The following is a 24,735-nucleotide window of genomic DNA, read 5'->3' on the forward strand; positions in this document are numbered from 1 at the left end:
TTCGTCCTCGCAGTTGGAAGGTCTTAATTTTTACTATCTTAATTATTTAATTATTGAATATATATATGCTGTTCGATATTTCTCTGGACTCAGCGGAAAAGATTGTCGGTTAGATGTATTTTGTCTACGCGGCGCATAAGGCGTACTACCGTGAGCTGTCTGTGTCCTTCGAGCGTAAAAGAGAGAAAAGAAGCCGAATAGGCCTTTTTTTTAGAAAGAGACGGTTACAAGGCCTAAACTAGAGATACTAAACTATATATTTATAATAAAAGGCAGAGGGTTTTGTCGGGATATAACAACGGAAAAGGATATTTTACTTTTTAAAAGTCTAAACTACTACTTTTTAAAGTCGTTTTATAATAGTTTAACTACAAAAAATCGTTTTATTATTCAGTGTACGTGATAGTGAATCGTGATTCTTAAAGAAGAAAAGTCACCCGTGTAAATTGTTGCGCGGCTGTTCAAAAATGAAAAAATTAAATTTTCCGCAGACGGTTTTAGTGAATAAATGGTTTTTTGCAAAAACTATTAAACATTTCAGGCTAGGTTTGTTCGTCATTACGAGGGCAACATTTTACGAGAATTTCAAAGCTTTGCGTTTAAATCTCAATAAACAGAGAGCGAGTGAAAAAAAGGCCTTTTTCGGTGTTTTTTATTTTCTTTTTTTCTACTAAATTAATAGATCGATTTTAATGTTCCACGTCTCATTTTGTAGGTATTTCGAATACCTACATTTTTTATATCAAATTTTTTTCCATACAATCAATATCTTTCGTTTTATAAGCAAAAAAACGTGCTTTTTGCAACTATTCGATTTTTTTTCGCATATTTTCTTTATAAGTGTCGAGTCTCAAAACATACGCATTTCTTTTCCGATGGTCTTTCGAGACTTTTGTGAAGAGAAATGCTGGTTTATAATTTTTTTCTGATAAAATTCTTCTATTGAACTATTCTTGCTACTCGAGTTTATGAAGGAGAGGTGTACTATATAACGTTCACGAAAAATAATCATAAACAATTAAATATCTCGTAAACTGTTGCGTTTTAACATGATTTATATTATTCTGGATTAATGGAAGGGGTACACTATTACTACAATTTGTTAGAACTTTTTTATGTTATTTAGGATGCCTCCCTTATTGATGCCTAGGGCCGCCGAGCGGCCGAGATTGCCGAGAAAGCATTTTCGGTCGCTTGAAACAAGGGACTAGTATGAGGAACTCGCTGTCTCATTCACTCACGGTGCGCCGCATGCGAGCACTCGGCCATGAGCTCGTGTTTAAGTGTGTGACTACCGGTTTCACCAGACCGCCGTCTAATTCTGTGTCGTTATCGTCAACGCAGAGTTCTTGGGCGGAGTAGTCAGAAGCCTTAAGAGCGAAATTGCAAAATTTTGTTTAGCAGGTCTCGTATCTTTATAAAGTGTAAGTCAAAATAAGTTTCACGGTAAAATATTTCTTCTACAACATAATATATAGTCGCGTTTTATAGAGTGCAGATATGTAGTTGCATCGCAAATGAAGTGTAAATGAGTTAGTTCCCTCAACCCTTAATAGATTCAAAGTTTTTAAAAAATTAAGTTTTGATGTAAGAAAGCCAAAAGAAAGACGTATTGATAAAAAACTTTTTCTGAATTATTTTTTAAATAAGTACAGCTATAACAATTTGTCTGAACTATATATCATTACTTCGACGATTTCTTTAGACTAGTATGACAACACTAATTTTTAATTGTATACATAAGATATGAATAATTTAAGATAATATATAAAATCAGAAATATTTTATTTAGGTGTCTTATATCATCGTTGGAATAAATTAAATGCTGCAGAGGAAATGTATAAGAAAGCACTACAATTAAAACCAGATTTATACAGTGCAAGAGACAACTTGCAAAGATTGTATACATTAAAAGCATCAATAAAATAAATTAGTGTAACTTTGCTACACTAATATTTTATATTAAATATTGTATATGCACTAATATGTATTTCAAATATATTTATACACACACACACTCACACACATATATATATGACGGATACATATATAAAAGTTTAAGATTTCTTAGGTCTTCTTATTATCGACATTAATTGCGGTATACAAGGATAACTATATGCTTTGAAATTTCCAACTTTTTTGCCGTCGACATAGTTATAAGATATAAAACATCTATTGCAAAAGTAACTTGTATCATGTGGTATTCTATCATGTTCTGTTACAATCCAATGTACATTAAATATTCCGCAATAGATGCAGTTTTTTCCAGAAACAGGTCTTATTTTTTCTATTCTTGGATAAGCAGATGATGTTAATACATCATCTACAGTTACCAACCTAACAAAAATAATTGATTCGTTAATAACGTTTATTTAATAATTATTAAGTAAAAATGACTTACTATATTAATACAAAATTATTTTTTTAAATATAAGAACGAGAATAATTATTTCCCATTTTTTTGAGCGTTAAATATGATCTTCCAAATTTCTCTATCACATTACAATTTGCAAAAGGGAGAAGGATCAATAAAATCATTTTTGGCCCATTAATGATTTTCAAAAAACAATTTTTTTATCTTGTATCATCAGGTCAAAAATAAGCATTAAATGAAAAAAAACTTGATCTATAAAGTTATAATAAAACTAATAATAAAGGCTTTATAATAAATCAAAATTGTGTAACAATGAAGCATGAAAGTCAACACTGGTTCTTGTTGCGAAATATCATTCTTTTATTTTCAAAAAAACAATAAATATTTCGATTTAGATCAATTTCAGTATAAAAAATTACCCATAAAAAAAATACCGGAGGAGAGAGGGAGGGGAGGGGGATTGACATGATTTTGTAGAAGCTTTTTGCGAATGTATTTTTATGTATGTATTGAACGATAAGGTCCACAAAAAAAATATCCTGTGCTGGGGTGAAGACCCAGTTATTCTTATGTATTATATTTTGAGTCGCTGAATACGACGAAAAATTGACATACAAATAGGACCTTTCAGGGCAAATTTTCAATCTAGAACGAACAAATCCATTCTTTCTCCCTCTCTCCCCCCCCCTCTCTCTCTCTCTCTCTCTCTCTCTCTCTCTCTCTCTCTCTCTCTCTCTCTCTCTGTATATGATTAATGTAAATCAACAAAATCATGATTTTGAATGGGGCAATCATCAGTCGCAATCCTAGATATAGAGCCTTCATATTACATGATTATCTGAAATCATGTATATAAGAAAAAAAACCGACTTACGGATTAAGGCAAAATAATACTGATAAATTACCAAATATTTATTTCCCTGTCCTTGAAAGTATCTCCACGAATTCTATTTTAGAGGGAATCCTCCTTCCCTAAATAGTTCTTTCTATCTACACAAATGTTGAATTATCTAAACAAATATTTTCGTAAGTTAGATCGTTGTGCTTCTTCTGTCATCGATGATTACTTTTATAAAAAAAATTGTGTTAAGAAGAGCTACGAGTCAAAGTAACAAATTTAATATACGTAATATGATACAAATAACGTTAAATATAAATAAAAATATGTCTAAATTAAACTAACATTTCGATTCCGATCGGGTTATTACTTTTATAATAAAGGAACTTGAGAAAAGATAGAAAGTTATAATCAGATGAGGTCAGATGCATAGGTATTTTACTTTTGATTATTAAATATAAATTTTGACTTTGATTTTAAAATTTCTAAAGACATTTTTTTCGATACTTATAATTTTTACATTCATGACTTATGTTTCATTTATTATAGCTGTAGTAATATAGTTTAATATTTGAAGTTGAATTACATTAATAATTCATAGGATTTGTGATTTCTATACTAAATAATCACGATTATCGATTAAGAAGGTTTCTTCTCCTGGAAGAAAATATTCAATATATAAAATAAGAGAAAGAATGGCTAGTACGAGTCAAGGACGCAGATGGTATAGTGTGATAAATAAAACAAATTTTACAACATATAAGTAGTGTACTTAACGTTTTGGTCCGTTATTTGAATCATCTTCAGAATGTTCCAAAGTGATGATAAGCGTCAAATCATATAGGTAGATCAATTGAGAGAAAAATGGATTTTATTATCGATCTTAAAAGTGAAAACTACCTGGCTAAGGAGATGCCAGAATTTAGAATATTGATCAGAAAGTCTAAATATCAAGCATGAATATCATTATAATTCAAATAGAGATCCACAGGAGATTTACGGAGATGTATTACAAAGATATATTTGTTGAGTCCGTTCAATAAAAATTATATTTAATAAAAAGTTTAAAGCAATAAAAGTTAAAATGTGGTATTATATCTAGTTACTGTGACAGTCCGCTTATAAATGACAAAGAGCTAAGTGTCGCAGGTCAAACAAGAGATGTAAAATTTAAATATATGTAAATGTTATAATTCTTTGATAATAGATAAAAGTGATGTAAGCAATCTGTGTCCGATAGCAAATTTAAACCATTGATTTGCGGTTTAATATGTATTATAACATTTCTGCGATGAGTCTGTTATTACGGATATGGTCGAGTTGCTACTACAAATGCTTTGAAGCATTTGATTAACCAATCGGAAGAAAAAAATTTTACTAATTGACCAATAAAAAAAAAATGTATCCTATAATTATAATATTATTTCAGTCAAAATCATGGTCATATTGCATGCTATGATCAGTGATGCTTCCCAGAGCCCTATGGTCTTTCGAAGGAATACAAGGGAATTCCCCGTTAAGAATCACTATGTCTTCCATTGATAATCCATTGGCACAATATTTATATGGCTTAATTTTGAATAACCTATAGCTGATAGTCATATTTCTGACAGTTTTCAATTAGTCGACAAATTGAGGGGACTTCATTTGGAAGATAACTATATTTTGGTTTCTTTGGATGTAGTTTTCCTCTTTACGAATTTTCCTATCGATCTAATTATTAATAGCATTTCTGTAAGATGGACTCGCATGGCTAAGTGCAATATTCTCAAAAAAGAATTTATTGACGCTAAACTCATACTAAATTCTACTTACTTTAAATTTGACGGGAAGTTCTACAAACAAAATTTCGGAACACCTATGTCCCCCTTGTCACCGATAATTGCGAATTAGATGTTGCAGAAGAGAGATGTGGGCGCTAAGACAATTCGATTTTCAGATCATATCTTTCTATTATAGATATGTAGATGATTGCCATGGCTATACCGATTGATAAAGTCGATTGCATTCTTCAGATTTACAATTCCTTCCATAGGAGATTACAATTTACCATGGAAGTGGGTGGTCAAAAACTTAATTTTTTGGCCACAACTATCATTATTACGAAAGAGAATTGAATTCGATTGATATCATAAACCTTTCAGGCAAATCCTTTTCAGGCAGATATCTGAATTGACTTGGCATCCATTCTCTAAAAAGAGGTATGATAATGAGTTTGGTGGACACAGCTTTTTTTTATTCACATCCTAGATTCCATAAGAAAAATTTTAATTATATCATACGCGTTCTTTTGAAAAATGACTACTCTTTAAAATACATATTTGAAACAATCAAGAAACGTCTTAGACATCTTTTTAATAAGAACTTTTTTACAGAACGAAAAACAAAATAATAATAACATAGTCGACCACAAGTAGATCAAGTTCCTTGGTTTGTGATGCCTTATTTTCCTACTTTGAGAAATTCATAAATATATTTAAGAATTTTAATTTTATGGCCTTTCATAGTTTAAATAAGTTACATAAATTTATTAAATTGCAAAAGGACGCTCTCCCACTGATGAATGAAAATAGCAATATAGTATATAAAATTTCATGTTTAAATTGTAATGCATCTTATGTGGAGCAGACCAATAGGTAACTTCATACTAGAGTATCAAAACACATTAGACACATAAATAGAAATACAATAACGCATTCGGTCATCACTAACCAATAGGATTCAACATGATCATGATTTTGAATGAAATAATGTTAAAGTACTTGATCGTGAGAAATGTTATAATAAAAAAACTCATCACAAAAATGCTACATTAAACAGCAAATTAATCAGATTTAAATTTGCAATCGGACATAGAATGTTTACACCACTTATCTATTATCGAAGAATTATAACATTTCTCACATATATTTATATTTTACGTTTCTTGTTTGACCTGCGACACTTAGTTCTTTGTCATTTATAAGCGGACTGTCATAATAACTAGACATAATACCATATTTTAATCAGTGAAAAATGTAAAAAAGCCCATCAGAGCTTACATCAGCTGTTCGGATGCACAGAAAATTCTTTATTTTTCGTGTGAATGTAACAAAACGAATAAAATATACATTTCAATATAACCCTCATCAATATAAAATATAAATCGAAATTACATAAATAACGCAAATTGCAAGTTGATAATTCCCGACAATTTAATTCGTTCTTCTATATCCAAATACCAAATTGATTATATAATGAATAGCCCAATGATTATCAAAAATATTAACTTATATAATAACAATATAAAATTTATATAAAGTAAAACCGAAGTCATATATATTGCATCACTAATTAGAGTCACACCGCTCATTAGATTGTCAGATTTGCTGTGTAGTCATTCAAAAGAAATACGAAATAAAAAATTAGAGAATTATTAAAATCATTTGTCTGAATTTTTTATTATATCAACTTACATGTGTAAGCGTTTTCTCGCGGCTCAACGTAAAGGTCCTGTGGTGTCGACAATCAAGAAAATCTAACTTGTCCCTATTTCAGTTGTAAATTTTAATTTGGAATGGAATGAATTGAAGGTGTTCATCAATGTATCAATGATGCATCACATGCTAACGCAATGTCATCAACATACCTCACATAAAAGGATGGTGAAATTGGAAGTCTCTGTAATGATTTCAAGATCTTCCATAACAATATCCGACACAATGAGTGATAATGGTGAATTACATAGCTAATTTGGTATTTGGATAAAGAAGAACGAACTAAATTGTCGAGAATCATCAACTTGGAATTTGCGTTATTTATGTAATTTTGATTTATATTTTATATTGATAAGGATCCGAATTGAAACGTATATTTTATTTGTTTTGTTACATTCACACGAAAAATAAAGAATTTTCTATGCATGCGAACAGTTGATGTAGGTTTTGATGAGCCTTTTTATATTTTTCACTGATAGATTCTTTCATTTTATATATTTGACTATATTTTAACTTATATTGCTTTTTACTAAATGTAATTTTTATTGAATGGACTTAACGAATGTATATCTTTATTATACATCTCTGTAAATTGTGGATCTCAGAGTGAGTCTTTTTTTGTTATTAGCTCTTTATCTCATCTCATTTTGCTAAGAAAAACTGTTTGAATTATAGTGATATTCATGCTTGAGATTTGGATTTCCTGGTCAATACTCTAAATTCTGGCATCTCCTTAGCCAGGTACTTTTTACTCTTGAGATCGATAATAAAATCCATTCTTCTCTCAATAGATCTACCTACCAATGATTTGACGTTTATCATCACTTTGAAACATTCTAAAGATAGTTCAAATAAAGAACCAAAATGTTAAGTGAATATACACTAAATGTTGTAAAATTTGTATTTATCACGCTATATCATCTGCGTCCTTGACGTATCCTCGTACTAGTCTTTCTCTCTCTAATTTTTTTTTAATATTTGAGAGTCCAAATTATTATTAAGACTCAATACGTGAAGGTAGTTTTTGAACGCATAGGCTGCAAATATTGAATACTGATAACAACTGATTTAGTTCAATCACATAATGATAGAAAATTAACGCGATTTTGCAGAAGCTTTTTTGCGATCGTATTTTTATATATGTATTCAATGTCGTATTATACAATAAAAGTCGAAACATTTATTGTTTTTCTGATAATTAAAGAATGATATATGTAGATTAGTTTCGCAACAAGAACCAGCACTGGCTTTCATGTTCCTTTTGTTACACAATTTTGATTAAAGCCATAATTATTATTCGGATAGCCAATAAATTGTTTATAATTTATCATAATTATTAATCTAAATATACTACTATGCAAAATTAGGAAGTAACGTTATTTGTAACATCGTTACAATTTTCATTACTTTTTCGGTAACGATTATTACTTTTTCCTATTTGTAACAATAACAAATTAAGCCGTTACTTTTATTATTACTTTAATTCTTTATTATCTTCATAATTATGAGTATTCAGTAGATCGCATTATTTTCACAATTAGCTATAAATATTTTATAATAGAAATATAAATATCGACAAATGTTTTGTACTTCATATCTTAGGCTACGATATTTACTGCCGATATTGAAAATCTGTAATATATCTATGGACGTGGTCCAATTCATGCTGACAATGCTCATCATGAGCATCATTTACAATATCTTCGTTTAACATTTGACGAACAAGGATGAAATGATTTTTAAACGTTGTGAGCGTTAATCGGACCGCGGCCTGTATGTAACGTGGATTATAAATTTTTTAATATCGACAAAGAATATTAGAATATTTCTTAATAACGACATCAAAAACAATGTTTAATAAAAATTTTTTAAAAATCTGCGTTTGTAAATTATAATTTCGTAATAATAAGCGTATATAAAAAAATAAAAATATTAATATAGAGAATTATCAAAGAATTATATTAGATAAATTTAATATAAAGAAAAGCTTGTTATTAGAGATCAACTTAAAATATTAAGCTTTAACATTGGTTTCACAATTAATATTAATTATTAACTAATGTCATTTTTTAATTTAATATACTTTAACATTACAAAAAGTAATGAAGAAAGTAACCACTTTCTAAGTGGTAACGCTTTACTTTTAACATTGGTAATTGGTAACGGTAACGAATTACTTTTTACAAATAGTAACAGTAATGCTTGTATATTACGAGTTGGCGGTTAACAGTTGCTCGATTATTTCAGCCAATTACAATGTAAGGAGTCCATCGTGATTGAATTAAAATAGATCTAAGCAACCGTCAATCGTATTTGTCAATCCATAGTCTGATACCCCTATTACGGTAATGCATTAATTTTATGAAGTAACATTTCCAACCCTGCTACTATAATACTTAAATTCTAACTGTCAAATTTTGAACAATTATCATCAGATGCTTAAAAATTATCGTAGCGTTTAAAGCTGCTAATAATTGTTGCGATCATATTGGATCGTGAGTAATACAAGTAAGAAATGACATGTTAATTTTTGTTACGTGCCATTTATACATAAAAACAATTTAGATAAAACGAAATAACGAGACTGCTTCAAAACATTTGGAAAAATGGATTGAAACTCTTATCCCTCTTGCTAATCGTAAAAGATAGTAAAGAGTACGTGAAAGCAGTTTACTTCGTAGCCTATTTTCACTTTTAAGTGACTATTTACAGACCAAAATCATATTTTGTTTTATCCAAATTATCTTCAATTTACAAAAAATGATATACAACAAAAACGAACGTGATTCTCGCTTATGGCATCACGATTTATGTAGAAGCCTTAATAATATCCAAAAATTTTATAAATAAAAAATCTATTAAAAATAAAATAAAAAAATAAAGGCTTTTTTTAATATTAAAATCTCTATAATGATCATAACCTTGACGATGATAGAAGCTTTATGATGGCAATAAGTTTATTAGTCATGAAAAGTATTCTTTTTATGATTAGTATTATAGTGGTACACCTAGATTAATTATTAATTGTGATTTTATGGATTAAGTTATTTTCATATTTGATGGTTATTTTTTATATTCTCAATAATCACATAATACAAAATTATTTATTGAATTATTTATTGAAAATCCTGAGCGAACCAAAGACGCCTTTATTGACATCCTCTTTTTGGGATAAAAAAAATTAATTTAATATTTTTTGTCATATAGGTGATTCTAAACAAATTGAAATTTTTGCATCCTACACTTTTTAAATACATTTAAAATTGTATTCAATTTTCCTCACAAAGAAAGATTATATATCCCTATAGGCAACCAATAAAGAACTGTCAATTTATTTACATCTAAAAATGAACTTCTATACATGAAAATCTAAGTCCCTTAGAGTGTCACACATAATTATAAAATTTATACTATAATGCATGTTCATAACATAAATTTAGAGTTATTTATTAACTTTTTCACTTTATATGTATTCTACATTAGTCATACTTATCATTTACATTTTTTATTTTATTCCATTAAATTTTATTTACAAAAAATGCCATCAAACTTTGTCATCAGTTTTAAATATAAAGGTCATAGCACATAAAATAATTTAAGACGTAAGATAATATCATAAGCCATAACATAAGCTCATGGTAAGTAGTAGAATCCAACATGATTTCCTTGCTTAAGTCTTACGTCTTAAATTGTTGTACGAGGTCTGTTCAAAAAGTATCGCGAATTTTGAATTTCCGCGGGTTACGTATATTCGATTTTCGATTTTTTTGTGGCGTTATGTTGGTACTCATGTCTCTCACTTATGCCGACAAGTTCGGCCATTTTGAATGTTCAGTTAATTTTTGACAGCTGCTTTGCTTCCACGTGTTTTGGTTCTTCGATTTTTGCTCAATTTCGACCAAAAACAGCATCGCATTAACATTGCTAAGGAGCTGTTGGACTCTGTCCGCGACGACCCAAATTTGCTCCAGAGGGTCATAACTGGTGACGAATCATGGGTTTATGGTTATGACGTGGAAACCAAAGCTCAATCATCCCAATGGAAGCTGCCGCACGAGTCAAGACCGAAAAAAGCGCGCCAAGTTCGGTCGAATGTGAAGGTTTTGCTTACAGTTTTCTTCGATTGCAGGGGCGTGGTGCATCATGAGTTCTTGCCACAGGGTAGAACGGTCAATAAGGAATATTACCTGCAAGTTATGCGCAATTTGCGCGAAGCAATCCGCCAGAAACGCCCGGATTTGTGGAAGAACAAAAATTGGCTTTTGCACCATGATAACGCCCCTGCTCACACATCGTTGCTTGTGCGCGAATTTTTGACCAAAAACAACACACTAATGATGCCGCAGCCACCGTATTCCCCAGATCTGGCCCCCTGTGACTTTTTCTTGTTCCCGAAACTGAAGAGGCCCATGAAAGGACGACGCTACGCTACGATTGAGGAGATAAAGACGGCATCGAAGGAGGAGCTGAACAAGATCACAAAAAATAATTTTTTGAAGTGCTTCGAGGATTGGAAAAAACGTTGGCACAAGTATATATCTGATGGGGATTACTTTGAAGGGGACAAAATAGATATTCATGAATAAATAAATAATTTTTGAAAAAACACAAAATTCGCGATACTTTTTGAACAGACCTCGTATATGCCAAAGTCTTAAGATTGTTTCTAAAAATGTGGCATTTATAGTATCAGCAAAGAAATGACTTTTACATGTTTAATAAATATGAAGTAAGGTTAGTTAAACATAGCCTACATTTCGCGACTATGCTACGCCGCATATTCGCTGCGAAAAAAGTGTTAAGTCACTCAACCATCAACATCAGTTCCCTGGTATGTATTATATTTTAAGTTTATTGTTTTTACTAAGTTTTGTTGAATGTAACCTTGTATTCAATTTGCTTTTTGATATTAGAATAAAATATTAATTTACATGTTTAATAAATATGAAGTAAGGTTAGTTAAACATAGCCTACGTTTCGCGACTATGCTACGCCGCATATTCGCTGCGAAAAAAGTGTTTAAACTTATTCTCATTTAATGTCAAAATTTTTAGTTCCCTGTCAAAAAGTATAACAGAGAACTGAAAAATGTACCAAGGAGACTAATAAAAGTTTATATATCTATTGTATCTATTTATATACAGAAATCTCGAAACTCATGAATATCCTTTTAAGAACAGATTCTTAGGAACATTCCAAGACGAAAATCTAATACGAAAATGAGACTGTAATAATTTTTTAACATTTAACAAATTGAAGGACTCTTCCTACAAAATAAATAACAATAAATAAAGGGCAAAGTAAGAGTCAACACATTTCTTTAAAAAAATCATACAATCAAAAGAATAAATTACAAATAAAGAAAAGTATAATTAAAGAAAATATATAATAAAAAATAAAAAAATAAAAAATAAATAAAAACTCAGTTTAAATACAAATAAATTACAAGTTTTGACTACCGGATTGAGCTACCGGAGGGCTACCCTCTTCAGACATTAACATATCGAAAAAATCGTAGTATTGTACAAAATCAATTATCGCAAATGTTCGCATATTCATTACATTCACAGTTCGGGTGAGTCATGATGTAGAACTCGACATTATTTTCGTACAATTGAACAGCCAAATGTATTTCAAATATCTTGGAAAAGCTCTAGTTGATAAAAAGACTTCTTACAAAAAATACACGCAAATAAATTAACGTACCGGAAATCTCCGGAAGAAATAAAAACTCACCAAAATTCATATGTAAATTATCAAATAAGTGTGTCCATATAAGAATAAAAAAACTTTTAGAATATATAAAGAAAGGAACGTTGTATAAGACGGACATTATGTGTCGATTATTATGTACGCTCGCTGATGCGGATCATTACAGACTGAGAGAAGAGACGGACTATCAGTATCGAAAAATCCAACTTTATTTACAATAGATATATATGCCTTATGAAGACCTTTGGTATCAGTTTGTAAATTCAAACTATTTTTTTGCTTCTTAATATTAAGCATCTCGGAAATTAAGCGTTTTCTATAGCAAGGCTCTTCATCTAAAATTTTAACATTATCCCATTAGAAATCATGATCATATTGTAGTCTGTGCTTCGTTATGACAACGGACAGAAATGTTATGTCTAATATAATTACGATGTTCTGTAATTTTGGTTTTCAATTGTCTGCCCGTCTGTCCAACGTACGACGCATCACAATTATTACACGAAATCTTATAAACTACATTGTTCTTAGATGTATGGGGACAAATATCCTTTTGTACTTTAATATATTTACCCATTTTATTAGGACTATGAAAAGATAGAGACCTTGATATCGTTTTTTATTGAACCATTTAAATTTTTCTGTGTGAAGGAATAAATGGTATCGTAAGCCAAGATGCAGAATCATTCGTACAAACATTGTCAACCAAATCTTTATGTGCTGTGTGTCTATTTTTAATTAAAGTTTTAATACGTTGATTAACTGTGTCAAAAATAAAAATCAATGGATAGTCATTATCTAGTAAAATGTTAATAATAAAAGTCAAATTTTTTGTATGAAACATAAAGTCAGAAAGAAGAAAAGCTCTATCAACTAGCGAGAAAATTGTGCCTTTTTTTTGTGAAATAGGATGATTTGAGTTGAAATTTAGAAATCTTCCTGAAAAGGTTTGTTTGCGATACCAATAAAAAATAATAGAGATTTCACGGAATCTTTTCAATACTTATTCAGCATCGTAATGTTTAGCGATAAAGCCGCAGTAGACTTTTGCATAACGCACAGTGTATAAGCGAATCAACTAATCAGAATCTTTCCTTTTCTCCCATTCCATGGAAAAGAAGGATTTTGATTAGTTAATTCCTTTATGCATTATGCGTTATGCGAAATTCGTCAAAGCGCGAATGTGGCCGGCCGCTTGATTGCGCCGCGCCTGACGGCGCGAACTTTACATGCCATGGTTGGACGGTTTCAAAGGTTCACCATTCAAAAACTATTGACCCCTCAACATTTTGCTATTAATATTTTCGACTCAGTTTTTCATGAGGAATACGTACATGCCATCTTCTGTGATTGATTTGGATCACTCCAATATATATAGTATATATATATAGTATACAGAGTGTCCCAAAATAATCGCCAAATATTATCTTGGGCAGGAAGAGCGGACTAAACTGAGTCGAAAAGTTCTCCACTTCTTCTTTCTCTATTTTGCAATTTTCGCAATAGTTAACAAGATATTAATTACTAAAAAGTGCTAAAAATTAGTTTTAAATATTCTTTTACTCAAACATTATCAACTTTACAGAAAAACTGCAAGAGACGAAAATTGTTTATTTTCTTCTCACTATTTCAGAATTTTTTCAGAATTTTTTAATCCCATATTTTCTCATATTGGTAAAAATAAGAAAATGCAGTACTAAAAAGTTAATAAAAAATTTTGAAAAAATTCTTAGAGCTCTATGAGAAAAAAATAAATAATTTTCGTCTCTTACAATTTTTCTGTAAAGTTAATAGTATTTGTGTAAAAAATTATTGAAGACCAATTTTTAACAATTTTTAGTAATTAATGTCTTGTTAACCATTGCAAAAATTGCAAAATGGTACAGGACTTTTCGAGACAGTTTAGTTCACTCTACCTGCCCACGAAATATTTGGTGATTATTTTGGGACACCTTCTGTATTATCGTTAGATTATCATGATATTATTATATTATTTGTCTGGCTGCTTTTGTAATAAAACTAACATATCGTATGGAATATTTTAAATCTATTTCATTTCATAAATTCAATGGAAAAGTATATGATAGTGAACAAAATCACTATCAAATAATTCCAATTTTTTGAAAATCATCAATACCATGGCTATAATATGTAGCGTATTGAAGAAGTTTTATTATAGTTAAAACTATAATAAAACTATGCCGTCCGGTGGCACCACATTGATATCGCAAGCGAAATTATCAGACAAATGCCGGCGATACTACATTGAATGTCGCACGCAGTCATCGAATAAATGCATATTGTTCATTGTAAGGCAACAATTAATTACAAGAGGCACAACGATCATATTAGCAGATTTTTGTGCGGAGTCAGTGTTAAAATTAAGTTAAAAAGATTTTATGTCGATTATGATACATTTAATTTTGATTGAAACATTTCTAATATATATATGTTGTAGTTGCAATATACAATAAATACATTAAAAGATATTAAAATAGCTATTTTTTTTATATCTTTATCCGCAAATTTCGGAAAATTATAACGTAATAGCCGCAGCAGAGACTCTTGCATAACACGTAATATAGTGCATAAGAGAATTAACCAATCGAAATTCTTTTTTTCCATGGAATAGGAGAAAAGGAAAGATTCTGATTAGTTGATTCCCTTATGCACTATGCATTATGTGTTATGCAAGAGTTTGTGTTGCGGCCATAACTTGATAAAGTCATATTCAATGCCCAAAAACTTATGGTAGTTATTTCGTTCTATTGCATTTTTTATTTTTTTGTATATTATTAATATAAATATCATGATGGAAGAAGACAGGTAAGACAACGCACGTAACGGCACAATTCAGAGCAATCAGCTAGTCAATCAAATTTGGGTCCTAAATTTCATCCTACTGCACATCCTTCAAATTGTCTCACTTATCTTCTTCCATCATGATAAATACCATACATTGGTTGCGTACTTCACAGGAATCATGAAAATGACGGAAGCGTTATCTGAACATAATTATACATTTTTGAATACTTTTTAAATAATTTTACGCTGCTAATATAATTATTAGAAGATATTAAATGTTATTCTTAAATGTTATTGTTAAAAAGATTATTACGAAGAGCATCCCCAGTAAATGAAAATGGATTAAAATAAATTCAAATTTTATTTATCTGGATGCTTATTTTAAATAACAAAAACTTTTTTGTTACAATTGGATTAAATTGGATTTAACTGAATTCAATTGAATTGGAAAACTACATTTCATCTTCAGAATTTTGTTAATTTGGATTTGCAAGCTTTAGATTTTTGTGACTTTTCATAAATAATCATAATTAATTACAAGTGTTTTTTCTTTTGTGGTGACAACGTTTTCTCATAAAAAGCCAAATTTATCTTAAATTGAATTAATTTAGACTCGCGGTTCTAGACTCGCGTTAAAATTGAGTTAACTCAAGTTAAATACAAAATTAACTTTGAAAAATACTTTTATTAAATCAGAGTATCCTAATTTTTTTTAAATCAAATTACTTTAAATAACAAAATAAACAATATAGATCATCAGGTAAGGGTTTAGCGAAATAAATATGGTGAAAATGCTTCTATGACTTTTTGAGCTGATTTTTTTTTCTAAGATGATGCTTTAAAAGATGCTTACATATCAAATTTTAGATTTCTATATCGAGACGTGACCAAGTTAAAGCGAAAAAATGATTTTTTTACAATTTTCCGATTTTAATTATTATACTTAGTAAAAAATCAAATTAAATTCTGAAAAAAATCTGAAAATCTTGTGTGTGTTGGATATCAATAAGGAGATATTTTTTAAATTCTTTTTTTTTGGTGCAAAATTCGATTTAAAAAAAATGAAAATAACTTTAAAAAAATTGCACATGAATCTCTGTTTAATTTCCTACCAAAATATATTTTTTCAGATTGTTTTAAAAAATGGGCCACATTAAAAAAAAATAAATTTAAATTTCCTCGTTAGTTTTTTGAAAAAATTAGCGACACAATTTTTATCAGCTCTCTAATATTTTATTTATCTATAAAATCCCATATTGAAATGTTTTGCTAATCACAAGTTGGAAGTTAATAATAGTTAAATTATTTTTCAATTTTTAATAATTCCATAACTTAAGATTTTTATTTTACAAATCACTGAGTTGTAAGGCAGTTATTTTGATTCAATTGATATTTATATTCATTTTGACAAATGTCTGTATTTAGTCCTCATCGTTATCGTCATTAATTACTGAATAAACAATAAGTAAGAATATTCAAAATAGTAATAATATATCTTCTTAATTCTTCTGACTCTCTCAAATTTAAAAACAAAATCCGAAAAATCAGGTAGAGAGTCAGTGTGGTAGTTATTACGCAAAATGTAAACTTAAATCTTTATTCGAAAAACTATAGTATGTTTTGGCTCACTTTTGAGTCATCATCAGCAATAACAAAATTTAAAATATAACTTCCATCATGCCCAAGGAAAAATCACAAATTTACAGATTTGATGTTTTAAAATCCTAAAACACAAAAGGAATTCATCTCAACATTGGAAAAATTCATACTAAACGATTAAAATTTATTATAACTTTAATTCAATGTTAAAATGAATTCTTTTTATGTTTTGGGATTTTAGAACATCAAATCTGTAAATCTGATGATTTTTCCTTGGATACGAGTTTTATTTTAAATTTTGTTATTGCTGATGACTCCAAAGTGAGCTGAAATGTATTATAGTTTTTTGAATAAAAATTTAAATTTACATTTTGCGTAATAACTAGCACGCTGACTGTCATTCGCCCTGCTTTTTTGGACTTTTAAGAATATTCAAGTCTAACGGTTGAAATTAAATCTTTAATGCTTAAATAATTAAATGTAAATTATATATATACTGTATATGTACGTGCATATATATCATATTTGTATTCAAACTACGCGCCGAATTGATTTTCCGGACTTAAACGCAACTAAATTACTGGGATAATATCACAAATTAAATTAAATTAACAAACAGATTTTAATAATTTTGATGTTCAATCCAGTATCATATTAGAAAGATGTTAATGTGCTGAAAAACTATAAATCAATTTATTGCGAAAAATATTAACTCGGCCGGGAGCCGGATGTCTTGTATTCCATATGAGCGTCCTAAGCCATTTGACTACCAAGGCCTTAGTAATATTCCTCGTAATCAATAATCAATATATGTAAATTATTTACAGTTTAATTACGTTTATAAGTCCGGAAAACCAATTCGACGCGTAGTTTGAATAGCTACAAATACGGCATATATGCATGTACATATACAGTGTATATATATATATATATATATAATTCACACTAAATTATTTGAACATTAAAGATCTAGCTTCGACCGTTATAGGCTTGAATATTCTTACTTATTATTTAACCACATTACGGTCTTAATAAAATCATTTATTATTATTTACTGGATAAACTTCTTCTGCAATGAACAGATTAGTTAGAATTTTAGTAGATATTATGTGATTGCTTTAATGGTAGACGCATAGCTAGATGTTGTTCTCATTACCTATGATATATTATTTATTTCATGCTCGATATCTATCAAAAATAATAAGGCCTGCCGAAATTCTAACTAATCTGCTCACTGAAAAGTATTTCTAAAAGTAGCCGACTTATAAAGTTGTCATGTTTCCAAAAATATTAATTCTGAAAATAGATTAATCGAAGAATCTATCATTAAGATTAATTAGAAAAACTAATGTAAATAAACTAAATGACCACCTATCGAATCACCTTATTGAATGAAAATAAAGATAGATATAAATTAGAACCGAAATATTTTTTTCATTAAATTATTTAAATAACAGTAATAACACACACACTCAATATAAATCTCAATCTTTCCTTGTATTCATATAACTAAATAAAAATAAACTATCAGAAGTTCTTTATGTAATTGCAAAGCTGGAAAGAGAAAAAGCAAATACATTGCGGCTGTTTGTATTTTTATAAATATGGAAAATTCTATATTAAAACCTGATGAACCATTAATATGAAATAGACCATACTAAATACTATTGATTCTCATTAAGCAAAGCAATTTTAACTAATTAACAGATTAATATACTTTGACCAAATTTGAACTCAGAAGTTGCTCAAATGTAATAGTAGATAATGCTGCCTGTAGTACGCAACTAGTGTATAGTTCTGTGGTATCTTTCATTCCATAGCATTTCTTTTACTTCATAATTTCATTTTAGCATTAAGGATCTCTTTCACCAACCTCAGTTAAGTTAACCGACGGTTATATGGGGCTCATTTAGGCTCAGTTTCACAACTCATAGTTAACTGAGGTTGATGAAAGAGATCCTCAGGAGAAGTCTGATGTAACAGATGAAAAAAAATCGATTTTTTGCATAAATTATTAGTATTACATTTGAAAAATATGTTCGTAAAGTTTCAGATCAAAATTCGAAATTTTAACGATACTATTATCTTATACCCATAGACTTATAAAACGGAACATTCGTACGAGAAAAACTGAAGACAACATTGAAGGATAGCTATTTCATAGTTGTTTCTCTCTTTCACAGTGAGTGGGGGACCAATCAGCTTGAGCGTAAGGCCACAACTCTCGGCCACTGACTCTTGGACATTTATTTTCGTTGCTTTCGACTACTCTCCGGTCTGCCGCAGCGATCAATCAATTCACTACTAGAAAGAAAGAGATTATTCCGCGACTATTTCTCTTTCTTTTTATCAAGTCTTCAGTTTCTCTCGTACGAATGCTCTGTCTATCTTATAAGTCTATGCTTATACCTACGCAGACACATAGGACTATAACAGAGAACGAAATGTAACGAAACATAACAAGATATAGTTGTGACATAGGATAAGATGTGGGATAAGACAGGAAAACGTCGAAGTCGCAGTCGTGACTGGTCGGAAAAGTGCTTTGGTCTCCGAACAGCTCACAGGGAGTAACAAATACAATTGAAAGATTTTTATGAGGAAACAGAAAATTTACTCTATGGGCTTGGAATAACAGAATAGCTTAAAAAAAGTATCTAAAAATAGCTACTTTTCCTTACACAAATCTTTAAACGTGTTTTTCTCAAAAACAAATTTTCGAATTTAGCAGTATAACTAAAAAAATATTCAACTAATCGACTTCTCCCTATGCATACATATATATAGATAAATTTCCCTCTAGACAAATCTATTGATGATATTTGATGATATTATTAAGTAATTATTGTATTATTGCCTTTTTAATTCGCAAATATTTTGTGAACATCACAATATTTTTCCAAAATCTCATTATTTTTTTAATTTTGCCTATTTCACTTTAGAGATAAGCTTATCCATAGCGGAATATTATAATAAAATTAAAATATTTGAGAATTTGGTTTCAGACAAATACAATAAAAGCTAGACTGTATGCCAATGACGCCACGAGCTTGGACAATAGCTTGTTTATTTTCAAATATATGGATATTACAATAAAAAAAATATTTTTTTATGTTGAAATATGCATAAAAGCATACTAAAAGTTCTAAAAAGTTTCACTAAATCGTTTCTTTAAAAAAAATTCCCAGAAATCACTTTTTTCAGTGTGTTATATCAGGCTCCTCCTTTAAGAACTATAAAAATTAAATTTAATAGATTCCTCCAAATTATGTTAATAAAAATTACCTGGCATCAGTCAAGACAATTAAGTGTTCGCAACAACCTTGATGCTGATATACCCATGGAAAACCAAACTTTGTATAAAGAGAATTTATCAAAGCATCCATAGTGGCAATTTTAAATGGACCTATATCACGAACTGTTGCCCATTCTAATATAGTATTACTATAATCAATGTTAGTTGGTACACTAGTATCATTATAAAATGTATCTTCAATATAAAAGAATCCAGATTGGTAGACATCCTATAATAGTAAATACAATTGACTTTTATATACTGAGTATTTCATCTTAATAGAAACTGTGAAGTATCTCGAAAACAAAGCATTTTTACGAAAATAAGTTAAGTATTTTTCGAAATTTGAGTTGACAAAAGTCAGGTATCACTAGCATTAACATTATGCAATGTGTTCAACTGACGACAAAATCATTTTGAATGTTATTCAGGGTCATGAATTTGATAATATTTGTCAAGATCAAAATTATTGGAGATTGTTCTTATTTTGATTAGGTAATTATTTAAAATAGTCCCCCCAAAAAAAAATCTTTATAAAAATATACTCATTCAACGCGTTCTCAAAACGAAAGAATCTGGCAAAAAAACACAGTCGACTTCGTGAATCGAATTATTAAGCGATAAGCCTGTTCTACAATCTGCTTTTTATTTCCTGTTTCTTGCCTTTTGTTATTTTTTTACATTTTGTCTTTTTGCTTCTTATTTTTTTGTTACCAGTTTTTTGTTTTATATCGCCCGAGATAAAAGTAGAATGAATTTCGAAAGAAACAATACATAGCAAAAAATACAATTATTGATAAAACAGCTGCAAACGAGAAAAAGCAAAAAGTAAAAAACAAGAAACAGGAAACAAAGAGCACATTGTAGAATAGGCGCATTGTAGAATACGTTGATTCGACAATGAGTCGGTAATCGATAGTCCTAAGTCTTATCGATGAAGTTGACCAATAGCCACCTTGTACGACTAAGGCTGATTGACCAACTTCACCGATTAAGACTAAGACTTCTGACTACCGGCTCATTGTAGACTCAGCATTAAAGTTAGAGATTAAGATATCTGTTATCTCAATTCAATATAGAGCTATGTATACGTTCTATTTTAATTACACAAATTCACTGTTTTAAAAACACAAATTTATTGCTTTAAAAACAAATTCTTTGCTTCACACAAATTCATTGCTTCAAAAACACAAATTCACTGCTAATGTAAAGAATTTGTGTGCTTAAAGCAGTGAATTTTTGTTTGTAAAGCAGTGAATTTGTGTTTGTGAAGCAGAGAATTTGTGTAATTAATGCAGAATGTATACATAGCACTGTATCGAATCAGGATAAATACTTTAACCTCTAAAGTCTCCAACTTTAATGCTTATATAACTTATAATATTATATAATAATTTGATTCATAAGGCCAATCACTGCGTTTCTTTGTCAGATTCTTTCATTTTGAGTGAAAACAGTGGGAGGAGGGGGCTATTCTAAATAATCTTTGATTTTTAATAGTGAACTATGGCTTTTACATGAAACCTTTTTCTCAAAAACGCTTTGTTTGTAAAATTTCACTGTTCTATATATCTAATCTATAACAATTAGATGGATTGTTATAAAAGATATAATTCAAAATTGAAAAAATGATTACTTTTGCCATCGATTCAGGCCTTTGATTTGGATTTTCACTAATTTCTTTTGTAATTGACAAGTCAGATTGACACATTATCTTTTGACGTAATTCATAAAGAGTTTGGCTTCCCAATATTGATATGACACTCTTAAGTTTAAGAACAGGTATACTTGTTCTATACTTAAGAGAACGAGGCTGGCTTTTAAATGGCTCGTATATCCTGATATAAACTAGAAATTCTTCATACGGCTTTAAAAAATTATCATCAAGAGATCTTGACTTGTCATATTTCTAAAAAGAAATAAGTAATTATTTCAATGCTCTAGATTTGTCAATATTAATTATGCACATTAATCAAGGAAATCAATGTAGTGCTTATAAAATTATCGATCATATAATTATAATTCAAGTAAATTTTAGTGAATCTTTTTATTATTCTACAGGTCTTAATAGCTCTTTGAAGTAATTACTTACAATAGGAATGCCATTTTGATTTCTAGGTTTTACTGAAGCTTGTTTAGATAAGATCTCTAGTACTTTAATTGTTTCCAATGAAACATTATCTAAAATTTTTTCAGGTATATTAACATATCCTTCTTTTTCCTGTTCTTCCATAATGGCAGCTTCCACTGGTAATGTTAAATTATCGATACTATAAAATTAATTTTGATACAATATATATGAGCATTTATTTTATTAAGAAATATAAGTCATATTTATTATATGTCGTAAAATAAAATACCTGCAATAATGTTTCATTAAAAGTATTCTGGCTTGTGAGAGGTCGGTACCCATAAGTTGAAAAATCTTTTCTTCACTTTGTTTGTCAATTTCATAACACATAGATGATTTGATTAATTCGCTATATTGATGAAAATAATCTTTTATACAAATCTTTGATGATGCTTGACGATCGTAGAGCTTATACACCTGATCCATTGTCTCAAATAAATTTTAACTATAAATATAAATTTTAACTACTAAGCGCCGTGTTCCAAAATTCGTTGCCAGTGCTAAAACCATAGACCACATTTACACGGCATCCTTCCTTAAGCGTCATCTATAAAAAGGAAGATTAGACACAGGTGCATTCACATGCAAGCGTCAAGCAGTGGAAGCAGCGATTAATCAGCTGGACGATACGGACAGTAATATAATGCCTAATTCACACTGGACGCAGCAAGCGTCAAGCAGCGGAGCAGCAACCAATCAATGAGACAATATTTACAGTGGCGTAAACAATATCGCCTTGCTGATTAAGTTGCTGCTTCGCTGCTTAACGCTTGTTGCGTCCAGTGTAAATTAGGCATTATACCAATGCCCGTATCGTCCAGCTGATTAGTCGCTGCTTCCACTACTTAAGTCTACGCTATTGTACCGCATTAGTGTTGTATATGTACAACATACACACTTGCACAAAAGCTATATATGGCAAAACCAATCAGAGAAAAGAAACACTCTCCCATAATTCTCTCTGCAATATGTCTTCTGCACACAGAACGCAGCAACGTTTGCCGCGCGGCGGAAATTGGCGTGATAGTCAATTAATGTCTTGCTTATTCGGAAGTAATAGATCTATAATTTCCACCGCGTGACAAGAGTTGGACTCAATTCAACTTTCGCCGCGAGGCGAAAGTAATATTACATCATTTCTAGAAGTCTTACATGAGACCGACTAAGAATATAAAATTATTGGTTAGTGCGATAACTTTCGCCGCGCGTCAAGCGTTGCCGCGTTCTGTGTGCAGGAGCTAATAGATCCTTGTTGTTTGCTAATGTTAAACAAAGATAGTATGATCACTGCGTCACATTGTGTCGCTTAAAGTCACTAGATTAACAAAGTATCGCGAATTGCCGCCATTTTGGCTCTATAACGCGCGGTTCAAAACTTCAGCCTCTTTCGCTGCGATTTTTACAATTTTCAACACAACAATCGGGCATTTTTGATAATAACAGAATCAGATTTTTTTTCTTCTTCTGGACTCTTGTATGGATTTTCGACCTTTTAACAGAATCAGGTTAGAATAGTACTTTGATGCCATTTTGGATCCAAATGCTAATTCAGTGAATTTTCTCATCGCGGTACTTTGTTAATCTAGTGACTTTAATGTCGTTTATTAGAGGACACACTCTAAGTATCAATAGCTTAGTTTCCACTGAAGGTTTAAACCGGATCAAAATTACAATACATACAGTAGCGCAACTATGTCATCTTTGATGTTAGTGTTGGCCAAAATAGAGTGCGCATGCGTGAAATATGCAAGTTACCTAGCGTTGCCATAGTTATCACCTAAACTTCTTTCTCTTTTTATTCTTTTTCCACTCTGTCAAAACTCACTAGATTTATTTGCATCGCACTTCAACAAGTGCGTTGGAGTAAGAGCTGTTATAGGAGCATATTAGAGCACATGCAACATATACAAACGAATAAACCTACTATTACAATAAAATAATCTGAACTTAATGAAAATGTAGAAAAATATTAAGAAAAATATTAAATTAACTTAAAAATGTATATTTGTATAAAAAAATATTATGTAATTATATATCTATGAAAATGTTATGAGAAAGCTGAGAGATATAAAAATATATATATGCATGTCCAAAAAATAAATTTAAAACACAATAAATAAAAAGAAATCCTTTCTGCTCGATTTTCTATGTTATTTTTTGTTCACTTTTTCACAAAAATTAGACTAATCGAGATTTCTCACACAACATTTCACCAAATGGACAATACACGTAATACTTTCCTCTAAATTTCTACTCTGAACTATGTATGGTTGAAAGACAAATTGTTTAAGTGGAACATTAAAACGCTTATTTAAATAGAGAGAGAGAAAGAGAGAGAACAATAAAAAAAGGGAGGAAATGAGATGGGGCAACTTGTTTATTTCACGCATGCGTACTCCATTTTGGCCAATATAAAATCGGGAGAGTTGCGCTACCGTATATACTGTATCAAATCTGTCACAGTCGAACGATAGGGGAATGCTCAACTGTAGTTGGTTGGTTCTT

The 24,735-nt window shown here is 30.0% G+C and overlaps 2 protein-coding genes across 2 annotated transcripts in view; one reads left to right on the plus strand and one right to left on the minus strand.

Annotated features, from left to right (window-relative positions):
- Nucleotides 1-1,991, plus strand: part of LOC108749755 (transmembrane and TPR repeat-containing protein 4) — a 32,838-nt gene extending 30,847 nt beyond the window's left edge. Inside the window, exon 11 of the mRNA XM_018488687.1 lies at nucleotides 1,793-1,991. Within this exon, the coding sequence (XP_018344189.1) occupies nucleotides 1,793-1,929 (137 nt within the window). The 3' untranslated portion in view covers nucleotides 1,930-1,991. The remainder of the gene's footprint in view (nucleotides 1-1,792) is intronic.
- Nucleotides 1,992-1,996: 5 nt separating this feature from the next.
- Nucleotides 1,997-22,814, minus strand: LOC108749756 (snRNA-activating protein complex subunit 3). The gene is made up of 5 exons (XM_018488688.1): nucleotides 22,460-22,814; nucleotides 22,192-22,369; nucleotides 21,736-22,008; nucleotides 20,090-20,328; nucleotides 1,997-2,337 (listed from the first exon to the last, which is right to left on the minus strand). Exons 1-5 carry the CDS (start codon nucleotides 22,654-22,656, stop codon nucleotides 2,058-2,060), a joined length of 1,167 nt encoding a protein of 388 aa, XP_018344190.1. The 5' UTR covers nucleotides 22,657-22,814; the 3' UTR covers nucleotides 1,997-2,057.
- Between the last annotated feature and the right edge of the window lie 1,921 nt (nucleotides 22,815-24,735).

This window comes from Trachymyrmex septentrionalis, unplaced genomic scaffold (genome assembly GCF_001594115.1).
Source record: "Trachymyrmex septentrionalis isolate Tsep2-gDNA-1 unplaced genomic scaffold, Tsep1.0 scaffold311, whole genome shotgun sequence".
NCBI classification, from domain to species: domain Eukaryota; kingdom Metazoa; phylum Arthropoda; class Insecta; order Hymenoptera; family Formicidae; genus Trachymyrmex; species Trachymyrmex septentrionalis.